The 15554-nt window shown below is 40.4% G+C and overlaps 2 protein-coding genes across 4 annotated transcripts in view; one reads left to right on the top strand and one right to left on the bottom strand.

Annotated features, from left to right (window-relative positions):
* Nucleotides 1-12994, top strand: part of kcnh1a (potassium voltage-gated channel, subfamily H (eag-related), member 1a) — a 260110-nt gene extending 247116 nt beyond the window's left edge. The window contains exons 11-12 of one of the 2 annotated variants that reach the window (XM_059985791.1): nucleotides 5787-6601; nucleotides 12954-12994. In XM_059985791.1, coding sequence (XP_059841774.1) covers nucleotides 5787-6601; nucleotides 12954-12978 — 840 coding nt within the window. In that variant the 3' untranslated portion in view covers nucleotides 12979-12994. Of the gene's footprint in view, nucleotides 1-5786; nucleotides 6630-12953 lie in introns of those variants that run through there. The other variant, XM_059985790.1, reaches the window with a different exon arrangement.
* hhat (hedgehog acyltransferase) overlaps nucleotides 6741-15554 on the bottom strand; it is a 226048-nt gene continuing 217234 nt past the window's right edge. Inside the window, exon 12 of one of the 2 annotated variants that reach the window (XM_059985793.1) lies at nucleotides 6741-8290. In XM_059985793.1, coding sequence (XP_059841776.1) covers nucleotides 8273-8290 — 18 coding nt within the window. In that variant the 3' untranslated portion in view covers nucleotides 6741-8272. Of the gene's footprint in view, nucleotides 8291-8747; nucleotides 13393-15554 lie in introns of those variants that run through there. The other variant, XM_059985792.1, reaches the window with a different exon arrangement.

Below are 15554 nucleotides of genomic sequence, written 5' to 3'. Positions count from 1 at the left end.
CACCACACCAAACAGCACATCCATCACTCTGAGTAAAAACAAAATTATCCTTCACACCCCCCCCCCTTTGAACCTATCACTCTCACCTTCAATGCATGCACTCTGGTATTAGACATTTCTGCTCTGGGAACCAGATACTCTCTGTCTTCTCTGTCTCTCATAATCTTATAAACCACTATCAAATCTCCCATCAGCCTCCATCACTCCAGAGGGAAACCACCCAAATTTATCCAGCCTCTCGTGATAGCAAATGCCTTCCAGACCAGGCAGCATCCTGGTAAACCAAGATGTACAAAAAAACTGGATGAACTCAGTACTCCAGATGTGGCCTAACCAGAGTTCTGTAACATTACATCATAACTTCTGGATTTTTGAACTCAGTTGCATGACTAATAAAAGCAAGTATTCCATAAGCCTTAACCACTTTCTCGACCTAGTGTAGCCACTTTCAAGGAACTATGAATATTGATCCCAAGATCTCTCTGCTCAGCAGCACTGTTAAGGACAAATTGCTGTCTCCTAGCATTTGACCTACCATGGTGCAATTATTTCATATTTATCTGGATTAAACTCCATCTGCCACTTCTCTGCCCATATCTGCAACTGATCTATATTGTGCTGTATTTTTTACCAGTCTTCTATACTGTCCAAGACACCACCAACCTAGTTATCATCTGCAATCCATCATTCCCACAATCCTGATTAAGAAGTTGCAGAACCTGGGCCTCTGTACCTCCCTCTGCAATTCGATCCTTGACTTCCTAACCAGAAGACGACGATCTGTGCGGATTGGTGATAACACCCCTCCTCACTGACGATCAACAATGGTGCAACTTCAAGGAAATGTGCTTAGTCCACTGCTCTACTCTCTATATACCCATGACTATGTGGTTAGGCATAGCTCAAATACCATCTATAAATTTGTTGACGATACAACATTTGTTGGTAAAATCTCAGTTGGTTACGAGAGGGCATACAGGAGTGAAATATGCCAACTAGTGGAGTGGTGCTGCAGCAACAACCTGGCACTCAACGTTAGTAAGAACAAAGAGCTGATTGTGGACTTCAGGAAGGGCAAGATGAAGGAACACTTACCAACCCTCAGAGGGATCAGAAGTGGAGAGAGTGAGCAGTTTCAAGTTCCAGGGTGTCAAGATCTCTTGAGGATCTAACCTGGTCCCAACATATAAATGCAGTTATAAAGGAGGCAAGACAGCGGCTATACTTAATTGGGAGTTTCAAGAGATTTGGTATGTCAATAAATACACAAAAGCTTCTGTAGATTCGTAGAAAGCATCTTGTCAGGCTGCATCAATGTCTGGTATGGGTGGGGGGCTACTGTACAGGACCAAAAGAACCTGCAGAGGGTTGTAAATTTAGTCAGCTCCATCTTGGGTACTAGTCTACAAATTACTCAGGACATCTTCAAAGAGCAGTGTTTCAGAAAGGCAGCACCCATTATTAAGGACCTCCAGCACCCAGGGCATGCTGGGTGCTCACTGTTACCATCAGGTAGGAGGTACAGAAGTCTGAAGGCACACACTCAGCGATTCAGGAACAGCTTCTTCCTCTCCACCATCCGATTCCTAAATGGACATTGAACCCTCACTCTTTTTAATATAGTATTTCTGTCTTTTGCATGATTTTTAATCTATTCAATGTAATTGATTTACTTATTATTATATTTTGTTTTTTTTTTCCTGTATTATGTATTGTATTAAACAACTGCTGCTGCTAAGTTAACAAGTTTCACATCACATACTGGTAATAATAAACCTGATTCTGAAATTTACTAACCCACCCATCTACATTTTCAGCCAGGTAATTTATGTACACTACAAACAAAAGAGGTCCCAGCACAGATCCTTGCAGAACTGCTGTATTTATAGACCTCCAGTTCAAACAAGACCCTTCAACCACTACCCTCCGTCTCTTCTCTGCACAAGCCAATTCTGAATCCAATCAGCCAATTTGCTATGGACCCCATGCATCTTAACCTTCTGGATTAGTTGCCCTTGACATACGAAAATACATGTAGACAACATCCACTATCCTACCCTCATCAATGTCTCCCAACGTCTTGTCAAAAAACTCAAATCAAGATGGTAAGACACGACCTGCTTCACACACAGCCACGCTGGCCTTCCCTAATTAGGCCATATATTCTGTCTCTAAGAATCCTCGCAAGCAATTTCCCTACAGCTGACTTGAGACTCACCAGGCTATAGTTTCCAGGATTTTCCTCCGTTCCCTCCTTAAATTCATTCGTGACTCACCAATCCTCCAGGACGCTGCCTGGAGAGGATATTAAGATACTGATCAAGGACACAAAAATCTTGTCTCTTGTCTCATTTAAAAACCTGGTGTAAATCCCATCAGGCCCTGGAGACATCCACATTAATGATCATTAGGATATCCAACACTTCCTCCTCCTTCACCTCTAAACACTCTAACATATTTATGCACTCAACAGTGATCGCCTGGTCCTCCATATCCTTTTCTTTGGTAAATACTGAAGCAAAATACTCACTAACTCACTCACATTCTCTGCATTCAAGCAAATGTTCCCCTCTTTATCTTTTAATTGTCTTACCCTCTCCTTAGTTACCCTCTTGCTCTTGATGTATGTATAGAATGCCTCGGGATTCATCTTAATTCTACTTGCTTAATACTGTTAGTTTTATCTCTCCTGATTAGCAAACCTCCTGGCCAGGATCTTGGTTCCTCTCCAGTTCAACTGCAACTCATCCCTTTTGTACAGGTCACCCTTCCTCATTAAAGGTTCCATTGATTCAAGAACATGAGACCCTGTCCCCTGCACCATCTCCTCAGCCACTCATTCATCTGTGCTGTCTCCCCCCACCCCCACCCCTTTCCTATCTGCATCAGCCTGTGGCACAGGGAGTAATCTGGACATTACTACCTTGGAAGTCCATCTCTTCAGCCTCTTTCCTAACTCTAATCATTCCGCAGGACCTCTTTCTCTTTGCTGCCTATGTCATTGGTGCCAACATGCACCACGACCTCTGGCTGTTCATCCTCCCCCTTGAGAATACCATTACATCCTGATCCTAGCACTTGGCAGGCACACACCATCCTGGTGTCTCCTTTGCAGCCACAGAATCTCATTTCTATCCCCCTATCGAGTCTCCTGTAACCACCACAATGCCTGATATTATCATTCCCTGTTGAGCCTCAGAGCTGGCAACAGTGTCACCTGGCTGCTGTGCCTTGTACTGACGGGTCTTCACCCCCTCCCGCGGCAGTATCCAAAGGTAAACGGGTTGCTGAGGGAATGGCCACAGGGGAATCCTGTCATGAATTCCTAATTCACTTACCTCTCCTTGCAAGCATGCTGTTTGATCCATTAAATTCCTCCAGTGGTTTGTTTTATGCTCCAAAATAAAACAGATTTGCCAGAAGCTGCCGCTATCAAGATTTATATTTTAAACATGATGTACTTTTATATGGTACCTAGAATTCAATATAGTACAATTGCAAAGAAAGGGAGTACTAGGGTTAAACTTTCATAGTCAAAGAAAGATTGGAGAAGTGAAAAAAAACCTTATAAATAAGTATGCTGCCAGTTGAGTGCCCACTGTCAGTTCTCCTCAATGGAAAATTTGAAAAAGCTGAAACTGCAGTTTAGTCATAAAAAATTATGCCTGATGTGCATCAGATGAAAATCCTGTCAGGTATACTCAGAAACAAATGAACTGATTTCAAGATGTTGGAATAAAACAGAAAACGCATGTAGTAGTTAGGTCAGGTATTATCTGGTGTTTTATACTGCATCCCTCTATTATTAAAGGTAATAATCCCTTTCCTTCTCAACTTGCCTTGACAAATTTTATGTACGTAAACCTGCAGATTTTTTGCTGATCATTACCCTTAACATTGTACTATATATATTGCTTCTTTTTCAATCAGCCATGCGATCAGCCAATCACGTGGCAGCAACTCAATGCAGAAAAGCATGCAGGCATGGTCAAGAGGTTCAGTTGTTATTCAGACCAAATATCACAATGGAGGAGAAATGTGATCTAAGTGAATATGACCATGGAATGATTGTCGATGCTAAACAGGTAGTTTGAGTATGTCAGATACTGCTGATCTGGGATTTTCACACATAATCTCTAGAGTTTGTAGAGGATGGTACAAAAAACAACAAACATCCAGTGAGCGGCAGTTCTGTGGTGAAAACATCTTATTACTGAGGGAGGTCAAAGAAGAATGACCATACTGGTTCAAGCTGACAGGAAGGTGACATTAACTCAAATAACCACGGTTTACAACAGAGGTGTGCAGAAGAGCATCTCTGAACACACAAGACATTGAGCCTCAAAGGCTACAGCAACAGTGGACCATGCCGGGTTCTGAAGGTGTATCTAATAAAGTGATCACTGAATATATATATGGTAGTAACAAGAGATTTGTCCATGATGGGATTTAACAGCATTAAGCAAAGCAGCAAGTGTTGACTATATTTGAAGAATTGAACTAGTGTATGTAAAAGAAAAGTGAAGTACATAACATGTCTAGTTAATTCTGTAATACAAAATGCTATTTGTATTGGAGAAAAAACAGTATTGTACAGGAAAAGGCCCTTCAGCCCACAATGTCTGTGCCGACCATGTTGCCAGATTTGACAAAAGTATCTGCCTGTACATGGTCCCTATCCCTCAATTCCCCACGCATTCATTGTCTGCCGTAAATGTCACAAATTCCATTATCATGCCTGCTTACCCCACCACCCCGAGCATGTTTGAGGCCCTACCACTCTCTGAATTTACCCTGCACAAGTCCTTTCAACTTTCTCCCTGTCTCCTTAAAGCTACATACTCTAGCATTTGACATTTCTACCCTGTGGGGAGAAAACTCTATCTACTCTATTTATGCTTCCCATAGTTTAATAAATCTCTATTGTGTCTCCCCTCAGTCTCCAAAACTCCAGAGAACACAAGTTTGTCCAACCACTCTTGCATCCTCTCCAGAGCCTCCACATCCTTTGTGTAATGAAACAACCAGAGCTGCATACAGTACTCCAAATGTATCCAAACAAAATTTTTCTACAGCTTCATTCCTAACTGTCATACTCCTTGCTCTGACTGACCAAAGGAAGATGGCATACACTTTCAGAAGCAGGTTTATCATCACCAGCATGTGTCGTGAAATTTGGCACCTCAGAAACAGCAGTTCAGTGCAATACATAATACAGAAAGCAAAATAAATAAATACATTGTAATATATGTATATTCAATAGATTAGAAATGGTGCCAAAAACAGAAATAATATATATTTGAAAAGTGAGGTAGTGTTCACAGATTAAATGTACATTTAAGAATCGGATGGCAGAGGGGAAGAAGCTGTTCCTGAATCGCTGACTGTGTGCCTTCAAAGCTACTGTACCTCCTACCTGATGGTAACAGTGAGAAAAAGGCACAACTTGCTTTTTTCTGTGATCTATGGATTTGACCAACTTCTAGATAGGTAATAAAAACACAATAGGCCAGATCAATTGTTTGAATTAACTTTGCAGGTCAGCGATTTTTCATTAGAATCTTAAATCAGTGCTATTTCATAGATACATCAGCAAGAGAGAAAGATCAAAGTTGCAAGACATTAAAAAGGTATAATAGTATAAAACAGTATGTTACCATAATGCACCAGAAGCTAAATATAATCTTTGTCGCTCTGTACCACTAATGTCACAGCTTTAACCATAACACCATGGAAGATGCACATAGATCTATTAATCTGACTTTTACCATTCTTCATTGGTACAGATTGTGTTCAGAAAAATCAGTGATGTGAAGCGTGAAGAAGAAGAAAGGATGAGGAGAAAGAATGAGGCACCCTTAAACCTACCTCCTGATCATCCAGTCCGCAGACTTTTCCAAAGGTTCAGACAGCAGAAAGAAGCACGCTTGGCAGCAGAGCGATTAAAAGAAACTGAGGATGTGGAGAAAGGTCCTTCACAATTACAAAGCCCTGTGATGGATGCAGCAGCAACAACCAGTGTAGTTACAGTTACAGAAAGTCCTGCAACTCCAATCCCTTCGCAAGTGGTAAGAGCGTCAGCAGAGATATCAGACCAAGATAAGTTGCAAGCTCCAACATCTGAGCAGTTTGCAAATGCTAGGCAATCTAGTGAGTCCACTAAGCGCAAGGATTCATCAAAATTTAAAGACTCTGGTTCCAAAGCAGAAAATTGGAATAAAGTGTCCAAGGCAGAATCCATGGAAACTTTGCCAGAACGAACTAAAGCACATGAAGAGATGTCTCTGAGAAAAACAGACTCATTTGACAGTGGCATCACAAAGAGTGATTTGAGATTAGACAATGCAGGGGAAACACGGAGCCCTCAGGACAGAAGCCCAGTGCTTACGGAGGCAAAGCACACTTTTTGTCCAATTCCCGAACAGACTCTTCAAGCTACCATACTGGAAGTAAAGAATGAGCTGAAACAAGACATCAAATCACTTAATAACAAGATCACCAACATTGAAAAACAACTTTCAGAAATACTGAGAATATTAAATGCAAGATCCACACATTCACCACAGGAAGTGTTTGAAATATCGAGACCAACAACCCCAGAGTCTGAGAAGGAAGATCAGCAGTTCTAACTGAACCAGTCTTTACATTAATACAAAATAAAATACAATGAGAAAATTGACTTAGCTTGACAATGGAATGGTGGGATGTAATCTTGTTTATTCATGATTTTCCTAGGAAGCATACACAAATAGATGTGTATGATTGCCACATTTACAGAATGAAGACTAAAAATACTACAGATTTTGCCGATTTGCTGGTGAATATATGATGATCAGTTTAAAAGTGATGAAATTATGAATACACAATCTAAAATATCTTTGACATGCTGGCTTTTTACATCTTATCACAAAAGGTAACTGCCACACTTTTTTGGATAATTAATTTGGGTAATGCAGGATTCTTTCTTCTATGTGATTCAGCCTCTCTATTTCACAGGTGCAAACAAAAAAAATGGTGATTTTTACAAATCTGCACTATATTCCGTAGATTAATTATTTACCAAAGTTTATTTTGTTTTTATGACCGTAGAACATAGTGCTATTTAAGCTATTTGTACCTCATTGGCTTTAAAGAGCAAAAATATGTCTAAGCATTTGTTTTGGCAATAGCTGAGGTCGCGCATAACTATTGCTCTTTGTGGCTTTACTCTAAAACTCTAACCTTTTTTTTAAAGCAGCTCAAATTGAAGTGCATTTTTTTTAAAAATGCAAAAATTCAGTGTGAAAATTGTTTCCCGTAAGGATTGCTTATTTTACTGTTCTACTGTTTTTGTTTGCAGTTTTCTGACACCACAGCTGGAATTTTTCCTTCTGAAGCGACCAATTTATACCAGATGATTCCAAAGATGCAGGGGTTCTCCGGTATCTTGTATCCTATGGCTATTCTTAATGTATGGTTCTTGGATAGTTAATACAAAAAACCTCTTAAATATGGAGCTTCAGTACCAAGACCCCTTTATACTCATTGGGTATACATAGCAATTTTGTTCATCAGGGCAGAGAACCTTGTATAATTTTTCATCCTCCAGTAAAGATGCTGCAATAACTTGGAACATCTAAACAATTTCATAATGTATACTGGCAGATTAATGTCTGTAGCCCAAATTCTCGCATTAGTGATACTAAACATGCTAACCTTCACGTTAAGCAGACATATCAAACTTTTGTCTTAATGACTTATCCACCTCTGTCACTTTGTGGAAATAGACATTGTTATTCAAATACAAAAGGAATTATTATCATGAATTCATTGTCAAGGTCTTATGAGCAGTGGAAGAATTTTAGATTATACAAGTTCGAGGAGACAAGTCCTAAATATAAAGTTCTCCCAAAAATAATCATCAAACACCTCCACTAATTAAAGTAACTAATGTAGTTACATACACCATCTTAAAAGTTGCCATGGAATCTAGATGTTTTTGCAGCATCCTGGATGATCCTGCTGGCAGCAAAAAATTTATTACAGAAGTACAAAAATTAAGTATCTTGTTCCACCATGAAGTTGAATGCAACAATTTAAAATTTAAGTGTTGATAATTTGCAAAAATGAGCTTGGAGAAATCATTCAATAAACAACTGATTTTCCCAAGAATCTACTGCAATGACTCGTATGCTGACCTGAATGTGCCGAAAGAAGATACTCTTCAACAGTAAGGATTACAGAGCATCCAACACCTGAAAGACCAAATTGAAGCAGGCCTACATACTCCAATTTAGCGAGGAGGCTGATCCTGGAGTAAGAGGGAACAATAAAAAAGTTATAAATAGTTTTTCTTTGAATACTGCAAATAATGAATCTAGTTTCAGTTTTGTTCATGATATTTAGTACTCTTTAAATTATTTATACTGTTCCAACTAAGGTAAATCGTGGTTCTGCACAATACTTAATTCTTCCCAGAATGTCCATAATAGATAATTTCAAATGATTGGAATGTAAAAAGGGTGGTTGAACAGGATTCAATAACATAGGTAATAAAACTTTTAATTAAACTTGCTTGATGTTTACATTCATCAAATAAAAGTTAAATTATCAAAAGATAGCAACTGAGATCATACCCAAGTCTTAGCTAAACTAATTGCATTTATTTCCAAGTAACTTTTCCACAATAATCTTTATTCTTTAGCTTAAGATAAATCAATAGATGCTACCATATGATATAATCAAGACTGCAAAGGAGGTATTTTAAAAACATGCTTTAATTATTAGTGTATATTTTAATAGTTCAGCAGAGCACATTGCTTCAACATAAGAATTTTGATTTCCAAGAACCTTATATTGATTTTAAGTAGGCAGTAGAATGAATTGATACAAGTTTCTAATCATTGTTTTAATCTTGCTGCTGTAAACCTTTTTATTGTATTGCATCAGAAAAAGTGTACACACAGTAAATGAGCAATACACTGTCTGAATTTGTTTTAGCAGCACAAAATGCCTGGACATTCTCATAAGAAATTAATTACCTGATTTAAAGTGACATCAACAGATTAATACTGTACAGAAGCAACAGGCTGTTGATAAGACACTGAAGATTAAGAATATAAATGCTTTAACAATAAATGGCTCAAATTTTAGAATTGTGGGAGATATCTAAAGGACAAAACCAGCCTTCGACGTGACTGGGAAAAAGTCTAATACTTGTCCTCAAAGAAATTCTGTTTTTATTTAGTTTAATTTTTGCATGATCTGCATAATGCAGTAGTGTTAGAGCTTCGTAGGTACGTGCTTCACTTATTTTCTTTTCTAGTCAAAGAAGCACCAAATTACCTACAACACTGGTTTCAGTCTAAGTATACACTTTTATCATTACCATAACTCCACATATATTACCATGAGCATGACAAATGTACTGAAAAGTTCAGGAATTATTTTTGTGGTCAGCCAGGAAAGCTGCCTGTAGTGGCATATGTAACAGTTTTGCAACGTTAAGCAGAATTTATGCACATCATATTTATTCCTATAATAAAATGGGACATGAAGCACAAATTGTTTGATTTATAAAGCTATGTAAACTTTATTTACAAAAATAAAGAATATTTTACTCATATAGAAGCTTTGCTTGTGCATAAATTATGAAATGTTGATTGTGTTCATGTTAAATGGCCCACATTATCATTTTTTTACAAAAAATTTGTCGTAATTTGCTTATGGTTAAAATTTGAAAAAAAATTTCTCTTTACCATGGTAATCTTTCATAACAGCAATTTTACAGCAGTTAAAAACCTATTTCATTGACTGAAAATACTTCATCATATCTTAAGTTGAAAGTAAGCACTATAAACTTGCAGATTTAATTGTTTCAGAACGGAGATCGGTTTATTGTAAAATATTCTGGCTGAACTAAAAGCCAATAAGGCAATGAGAGGTAGGTTTCATGTAGCTGAACAATCATATCTCAATACTACCAAAAATTCAAGACTAATCAGCTTACCTTATTGAGTGAAATTAAATCATATTGTAATGCTGTTTCTTAAATTAAAGGCAATGCCTATATCAGTAATAACAACTTTCTTTTGTATAACGCAAGTTTCTGCAGCACCAGTTGAAAGTAGTGCTTTGGGATGTTGGAAAATTTAAAGGCCAAGCAAAAACCAAGCACAAACATAACGGATGTCACACCAAGCGAGAGAGAGAAGAAGTAAAATGAACTGAAATGACAATCAACATCTAGACCTGTTTAAAGTACTGACTATTCATTTCTCTTGGAATGCTTTCTCAGTGGGCACCCATAAGATTGTTTCCCCAAGTGTCATGTATAGGGGTAACCTTTGTTTTAAGTATTTCGAGCCTTCTGCTGAAATTGGAAACCTCTCCAAATAAGCAAAAGGCTATTTGTACTGAAATTTGACACACAAAATGAACTTCAAGTAATGTCTCCATCACATTCTCCTTCACCATTTCCCACCCCCTTCTCCTCTCTCACATTAGCTCCTTGCCCACCCATTGCCTGCCTCTTCCCCTTTTCTTTTTTCCATGACCTTCTGTCTCTTTTACCAATTTACTTCATCCCCTTACCCTTATCACCTTGTGTTTCCCTCTCCCCACCCCCACTTTTAAAATCTAATCAGTTTGTTTTCTCCAGTCCTGCGGAAGGGTATCGGCCCGAAACGTTGACTGTACTCGTTTCCTAGATGCTGCCTAGCCTGTTGAGTTCCTCCAGCATTTTACTAGGCTTACCTAAAGCCCTCTATTTTACTAAGCTCCATGTACCTATCTAAAAGTCTCTTAAAATACTCTATCATATCCGCCTCCACCTCCATTGCTGGCAGCCCATTCCACACACTCACCACTCTCTGAGTAAAAACTTACCCCTGACATCTCCTCTGTACCTACTCCCCAGCACCTCAAACCTGTCTCCTCTTGCGGCAACCATTTCAGCCCTGGGAAAAAGCCTCTGACTATCCACACGATCAATGCCTCTCATCATCTTACACACCTCTATCAGGTCTCCTCTCATCCTCCGTCGCTCCAAGGATAAAAGGCTGAGTTCACTCAACCTATTCTCATAAAGCATGCTCCCCAATCCAGGCAGCATCCTTGTAAATCTCCTCTGCACCATTTCTATGGCTTCCACATCCTTCCTGTAGTGAGGCGACCAGAACTGAGCACAGTACTCCAAGTGGGGTCTGATCAGGGTCCTATATAGCTGCAACATTACCTCTAGGCTCCTAAATTCAATTCCACGATTGATGAAGGCCAATACACCATACGCCTTCTTAACCACAGAATCAACCTGCGCAGCTGCTTTGAGCGTCCTATGGACTCAGACTCCAAGATCCCTCTGATCTTTCACACTGCCAAGAGTCTTACTATTAATACTATATTCTGCCATCATATCTGAACTACCAAAATGAACCACCTCACACTTATCTGGGTTGAACTCCATCTGCCACTTCTCAGCCCAGTTTGGCATCCTATCAATGTCCTGCTGCAACCTCTGACAGCCCTCCACACTATCCACAACACCCCCAACCTTTGTGTCATCAGCAAACTTACTAACCCATCCCTCCACTTCCTAATCCAGGCCATTTATAAAAATCATGGAGTGTAAGGGTCCCACAACAGATCCCTGAAGCACACCACTGGTGACCCACCTCCATGCAGAATATGACCTGTCTACAACCACTCTTTGCTTTCTGTGGGCAAGCCAATTCTGGATCCACAGAGCAATGTCCCCTTGGATCCCAGGCTTCTTTACTTTCTCAATAAGCCTTGCATAGGGTACCTTATCAAATGCCTTGCTGAAATCCATATACACTACATCTACTGCTCTTCCTTCATCAATGTGTTCTGTCACATCCTCAAAAAATTCAATCAGGCTCGTAAGGCACAACCTGCCCCTGACAAAGCCATGCTGACTATTCCTAATCATATACCTCTCCAAATGTTCATAAATCCTGCCTCTCAGGATCTTCTCCATCAACTTACCAACCACTGAGGAAAGACTCACTGGTCTATAATTTCCTGAGCTATCTCTACTCCCTTTCTTGAATAAAGGAACAACATCTGCAACCCTCCAATCCTCCAGAACCTCTCCCATCCCCATCATTCATGATGCAAAGATCATCGCCAGAGGCTCAGCAATCTCCTCCCTCCCCTTCCACAGTAGCCTGGGGTACATCTTGTCTGTCCTGGTAACTTATCCAGTTTGATGCTTTCCAATAGCTCCAGCACACACACTTTCTTAATATCTACATGCTCAAGCTTTTCAGTCTGCTGAAAGTCATCACTACAATCACCAAGATCCTTTTCCATAGTGAATACTGAAGTAAAGTATTCATTAAGTACCTCTACTATTTCCTCTGTTCCCATACACACTTTCCCACTGTCACACTTGATAGGTCCTACTCTTTCATGTCTTATCCTCTTGCTCATCACATACTTGTAGGGCTTAAATAGTTTGAGGAGCAAAGTTTCTAGTAATTTTTTTCCTTCTTTCTTTGCCTTTGAGTGCATAGCTAGTATGGAAAGAATGAATCCAAGTTAGGGGTATGTTCTTTGTGTGCGATGTGGGGATCTCCAGCCTCTCTGATAACTAAATCGGCACCAAGTGCATTAAGCTGCAGCTCCTTAGTGACTCTTTTAAGCAACTGTAGCTGCAGCTAGATGATCTTTGGCTCATATGTGAGACGAGGAAATGATAGGGGCGACAGGGTCACCCATAAGTTGCAGGAGGCACATAGTTGAGTGATGAGAGAACGAGAAAGGGTAGTCAGTGCAGAGTACCCTTTGGTTGTTCATCTCAACAATAAGAACTCTGCTTTGGATATTGTTGGGGGGTGGTATGACACACCAGGGAGAAGCTGCAGGAACTGGGCTCTGGCATTGAGTCCAGCTCTGTGGCTCAGAAGGGGGAGAGAAAGGGTGCAGGAGTGATAGGGGTTTCCATAGTTAAGAGCAGACAGGAGATTGTTTGGATAAGGAATAGCTGCAGGAGGCAGGGTTTCAGATTTTTGGATCAAGATCTCTTCTGGGGAAGTTATGACCTGAACTCGAGGGGAACCAATATCCTTGCGACACAGGTTTGCTAGAGCTGTTGGAGAGGGTTTAACTAATTTGGCAGGAGGATGGAAACTGGAGTGATGGGGTAGATGGTAATAATTTGTTGTTTTGTAGCACAAATAGCACATATTACCTTCTCACTGATGGTACTAACAAGAATAGTATATCCTGGATGGTGAAGGTCTTTAACGATGGATGCTGGCTTCTTGAGTCACTGCCGATTGAAGATGTCCTCAGTGGTGGGGAGGGTTACACCTGTGATGGAGCTGGCAGAGTCAACAGCTCTCTGCAGCCTCGTGATTCTTTACATGATGCTTGCTCTCCATCGTCCATCTGTAGAAATTTGCAAGTTTTTGCTGACAGACCAAATCTCTTCAAACGATCTAAAATAGAGCTGCAGGTGTGTCTTCTTCATTAATGTGTTGGTCCCAGCACAGATCCTTGGAAAACCCAGAAACTTGAAGCTACTCCGCATTTTCACCACTGATCCCTCAATGAGGACCGGTGTGTGTTCTCTCAACTTCCCCTTCTTGAAGTCCACATTCAAGTTTGATAATTGAAATTTTATAACAAGTTCTAACATATCATATTATAAGAAACAAATGGGCTACAAGGAGCTGATTGCAATTACATAGAAAAACACTAAACCTTAAATGGTTATCACTTAATACACTTAAAGATCCACATGTACGCTGTCAAATACAGAAGTCAGAAAATCAACTCTTGGTGCAATTGACCTTCCATTTCATCATAGGATGTGTCCTTGGGTTTACTGGCAGAACACCAACATGATCTGTGTCCAGATGCACTTCATTGGTCAGACCCCACTTGCAGTATTATGAGCAGTTTTGGGCCTCTTATCTAAGAGAGGAAGTGCTGGCATTGGACAAGGTCCAGAGGAGGATCACCAGAACGATCCCAGAAATGAAAGGGTTAACTATGAGGAGTGTTTGATGGCTCTAGGCTGGAGTTTAGTAGAATAAGCAGGTATCATATTGAAACCTATCGAATATTGAAAGGCCTAAGAATACAAGGATGCTCTTTAGAAGAGAAATGAATTTCTTTAGCCAGAGGGTGGCGAGTCTGTGGAATTCAATGCCACAGATGGTTGTGGAGGCCAAGTCATTGGGTATATTTAAAGCAGAGATTGATAGGTTCTTGATCAACAAGGGTGTCATGGGAAGAAGGCAGATGAATGGAGTTGAAAGGAATAATAAATCAGCCATGATGGAATGGGAGAGCAGACTCAAAGGGACAAATGGCCTAGTTCTGCTCCTTTGTCTTATGACCTTATGTTCTTATATTCAGCCCTCATCTGTCACTTGAACATGTTTGTCAAGTCTTGTAAAACTGGGTGACTTCATCTATAGGTCATCTCCTTGGCAACCCAGCAACAGACACAAAATGCTGGAGGAACTCATTAGGCCAGGCAGCATCTATGGAAAAGAGTACAGTCGATGTATCGGTCTGAAACTCTGCAAAAGGACTGGAGAAAAAAAGATGAGCAGTAGAGTAGAAAGATGAGGAGAGGGGAGGGAGAAACACAAGGTGATAGGTGAAACTGAAAGGGGGAGGGGTGAAGTACATTGTTGGGAAGTTGATTGGTGAAAGAGATACAGGGCTGGAGAAGGGGTAATCCAATTGGAGAGGTCAGAAGGCCATGGAAGAAAGAAAGGAGGGAGGAGCACTAGAGGGAGGCAAGCAAAGAGATGAGAGGGAAATGGGGATGGAGAATGGTGAGGGGGAGGCATTACTGGAAGCACACTGAAATCAATATTCGTGCCAGCTGGAGGCTACCCAGACAGAATATGAAGTGTTGTTCCTCCAACCTGTGTGTGGCCTCATTGCGACAGTAGAGGAGGCCATGGATATATATATCAGAATGGAAATGGGAAGTGGAATTAAAATGGTTGGCCACTGGGAGATCCCGCATTTTCTGGTGAACAGAGTGTAGCTGCTTAGTGGAGCAGTCTCCCAGTCTATGTTGGGTCTCACCGGTATACAAAAGGCCGCACTTGACACAGTATATGATGTGCTGGCGCGTGGCCAAGTGGTTAAGGCGTTCATCTAGTGATCGGAAGGTCGCTAGTTCGAGCCTTGGCTGAGGCTGCGTGTGTGTTCTTGAACGAGGCACTTAACCACACATTGCTCTGCGACGACACCGGTGGAACAACATCGGTGGCTTGAAGCTTGGGCAACTGCCAGTCTTCCATAAAAAAAACCCTGCCCAGGCTTGCACCTTGGAAACTTTCCAAGGCGCAAATCCATGGTCTATCAAGACTAACGGAGGCCAACACACATGACCTCAACGACGCAAAGGTGAAAGTGTTGCCTCACCTGGAAGCACTGTTTGGGGCCCTGAATGGTAGTCAGGCTGTAGCACCTGTTCTGCTAGAATAGTTACCATTTGATTAATGAAAGTTAGTTTAAAATTGTCAAGCTGATTTTTCTCCAGCAAAATGGACAAAATATAGCAAAGAATAATGATATTTTAG

Source organism: Hypanus sabinus, chromosome 12 (assembly GCF_030144855.1).
Source record: "Hypanus sabinus isolate sHypSab1 chromosome 12, sHypSab1.hap1, whole genome shotgun sequence".
Classification (NCBI taxonomy): domain Eukaryota; kingdom Metazoa; phylum Chordata; class Chondrichthyes; order Myliobatiformes; family Dasyatidae; genus Hypanus; species Hypanus sabinus.
Note: the sequence above shows the minus strand (reverse complement) of the source record. Positions and strands in the feature narration are given on the sequence as shown.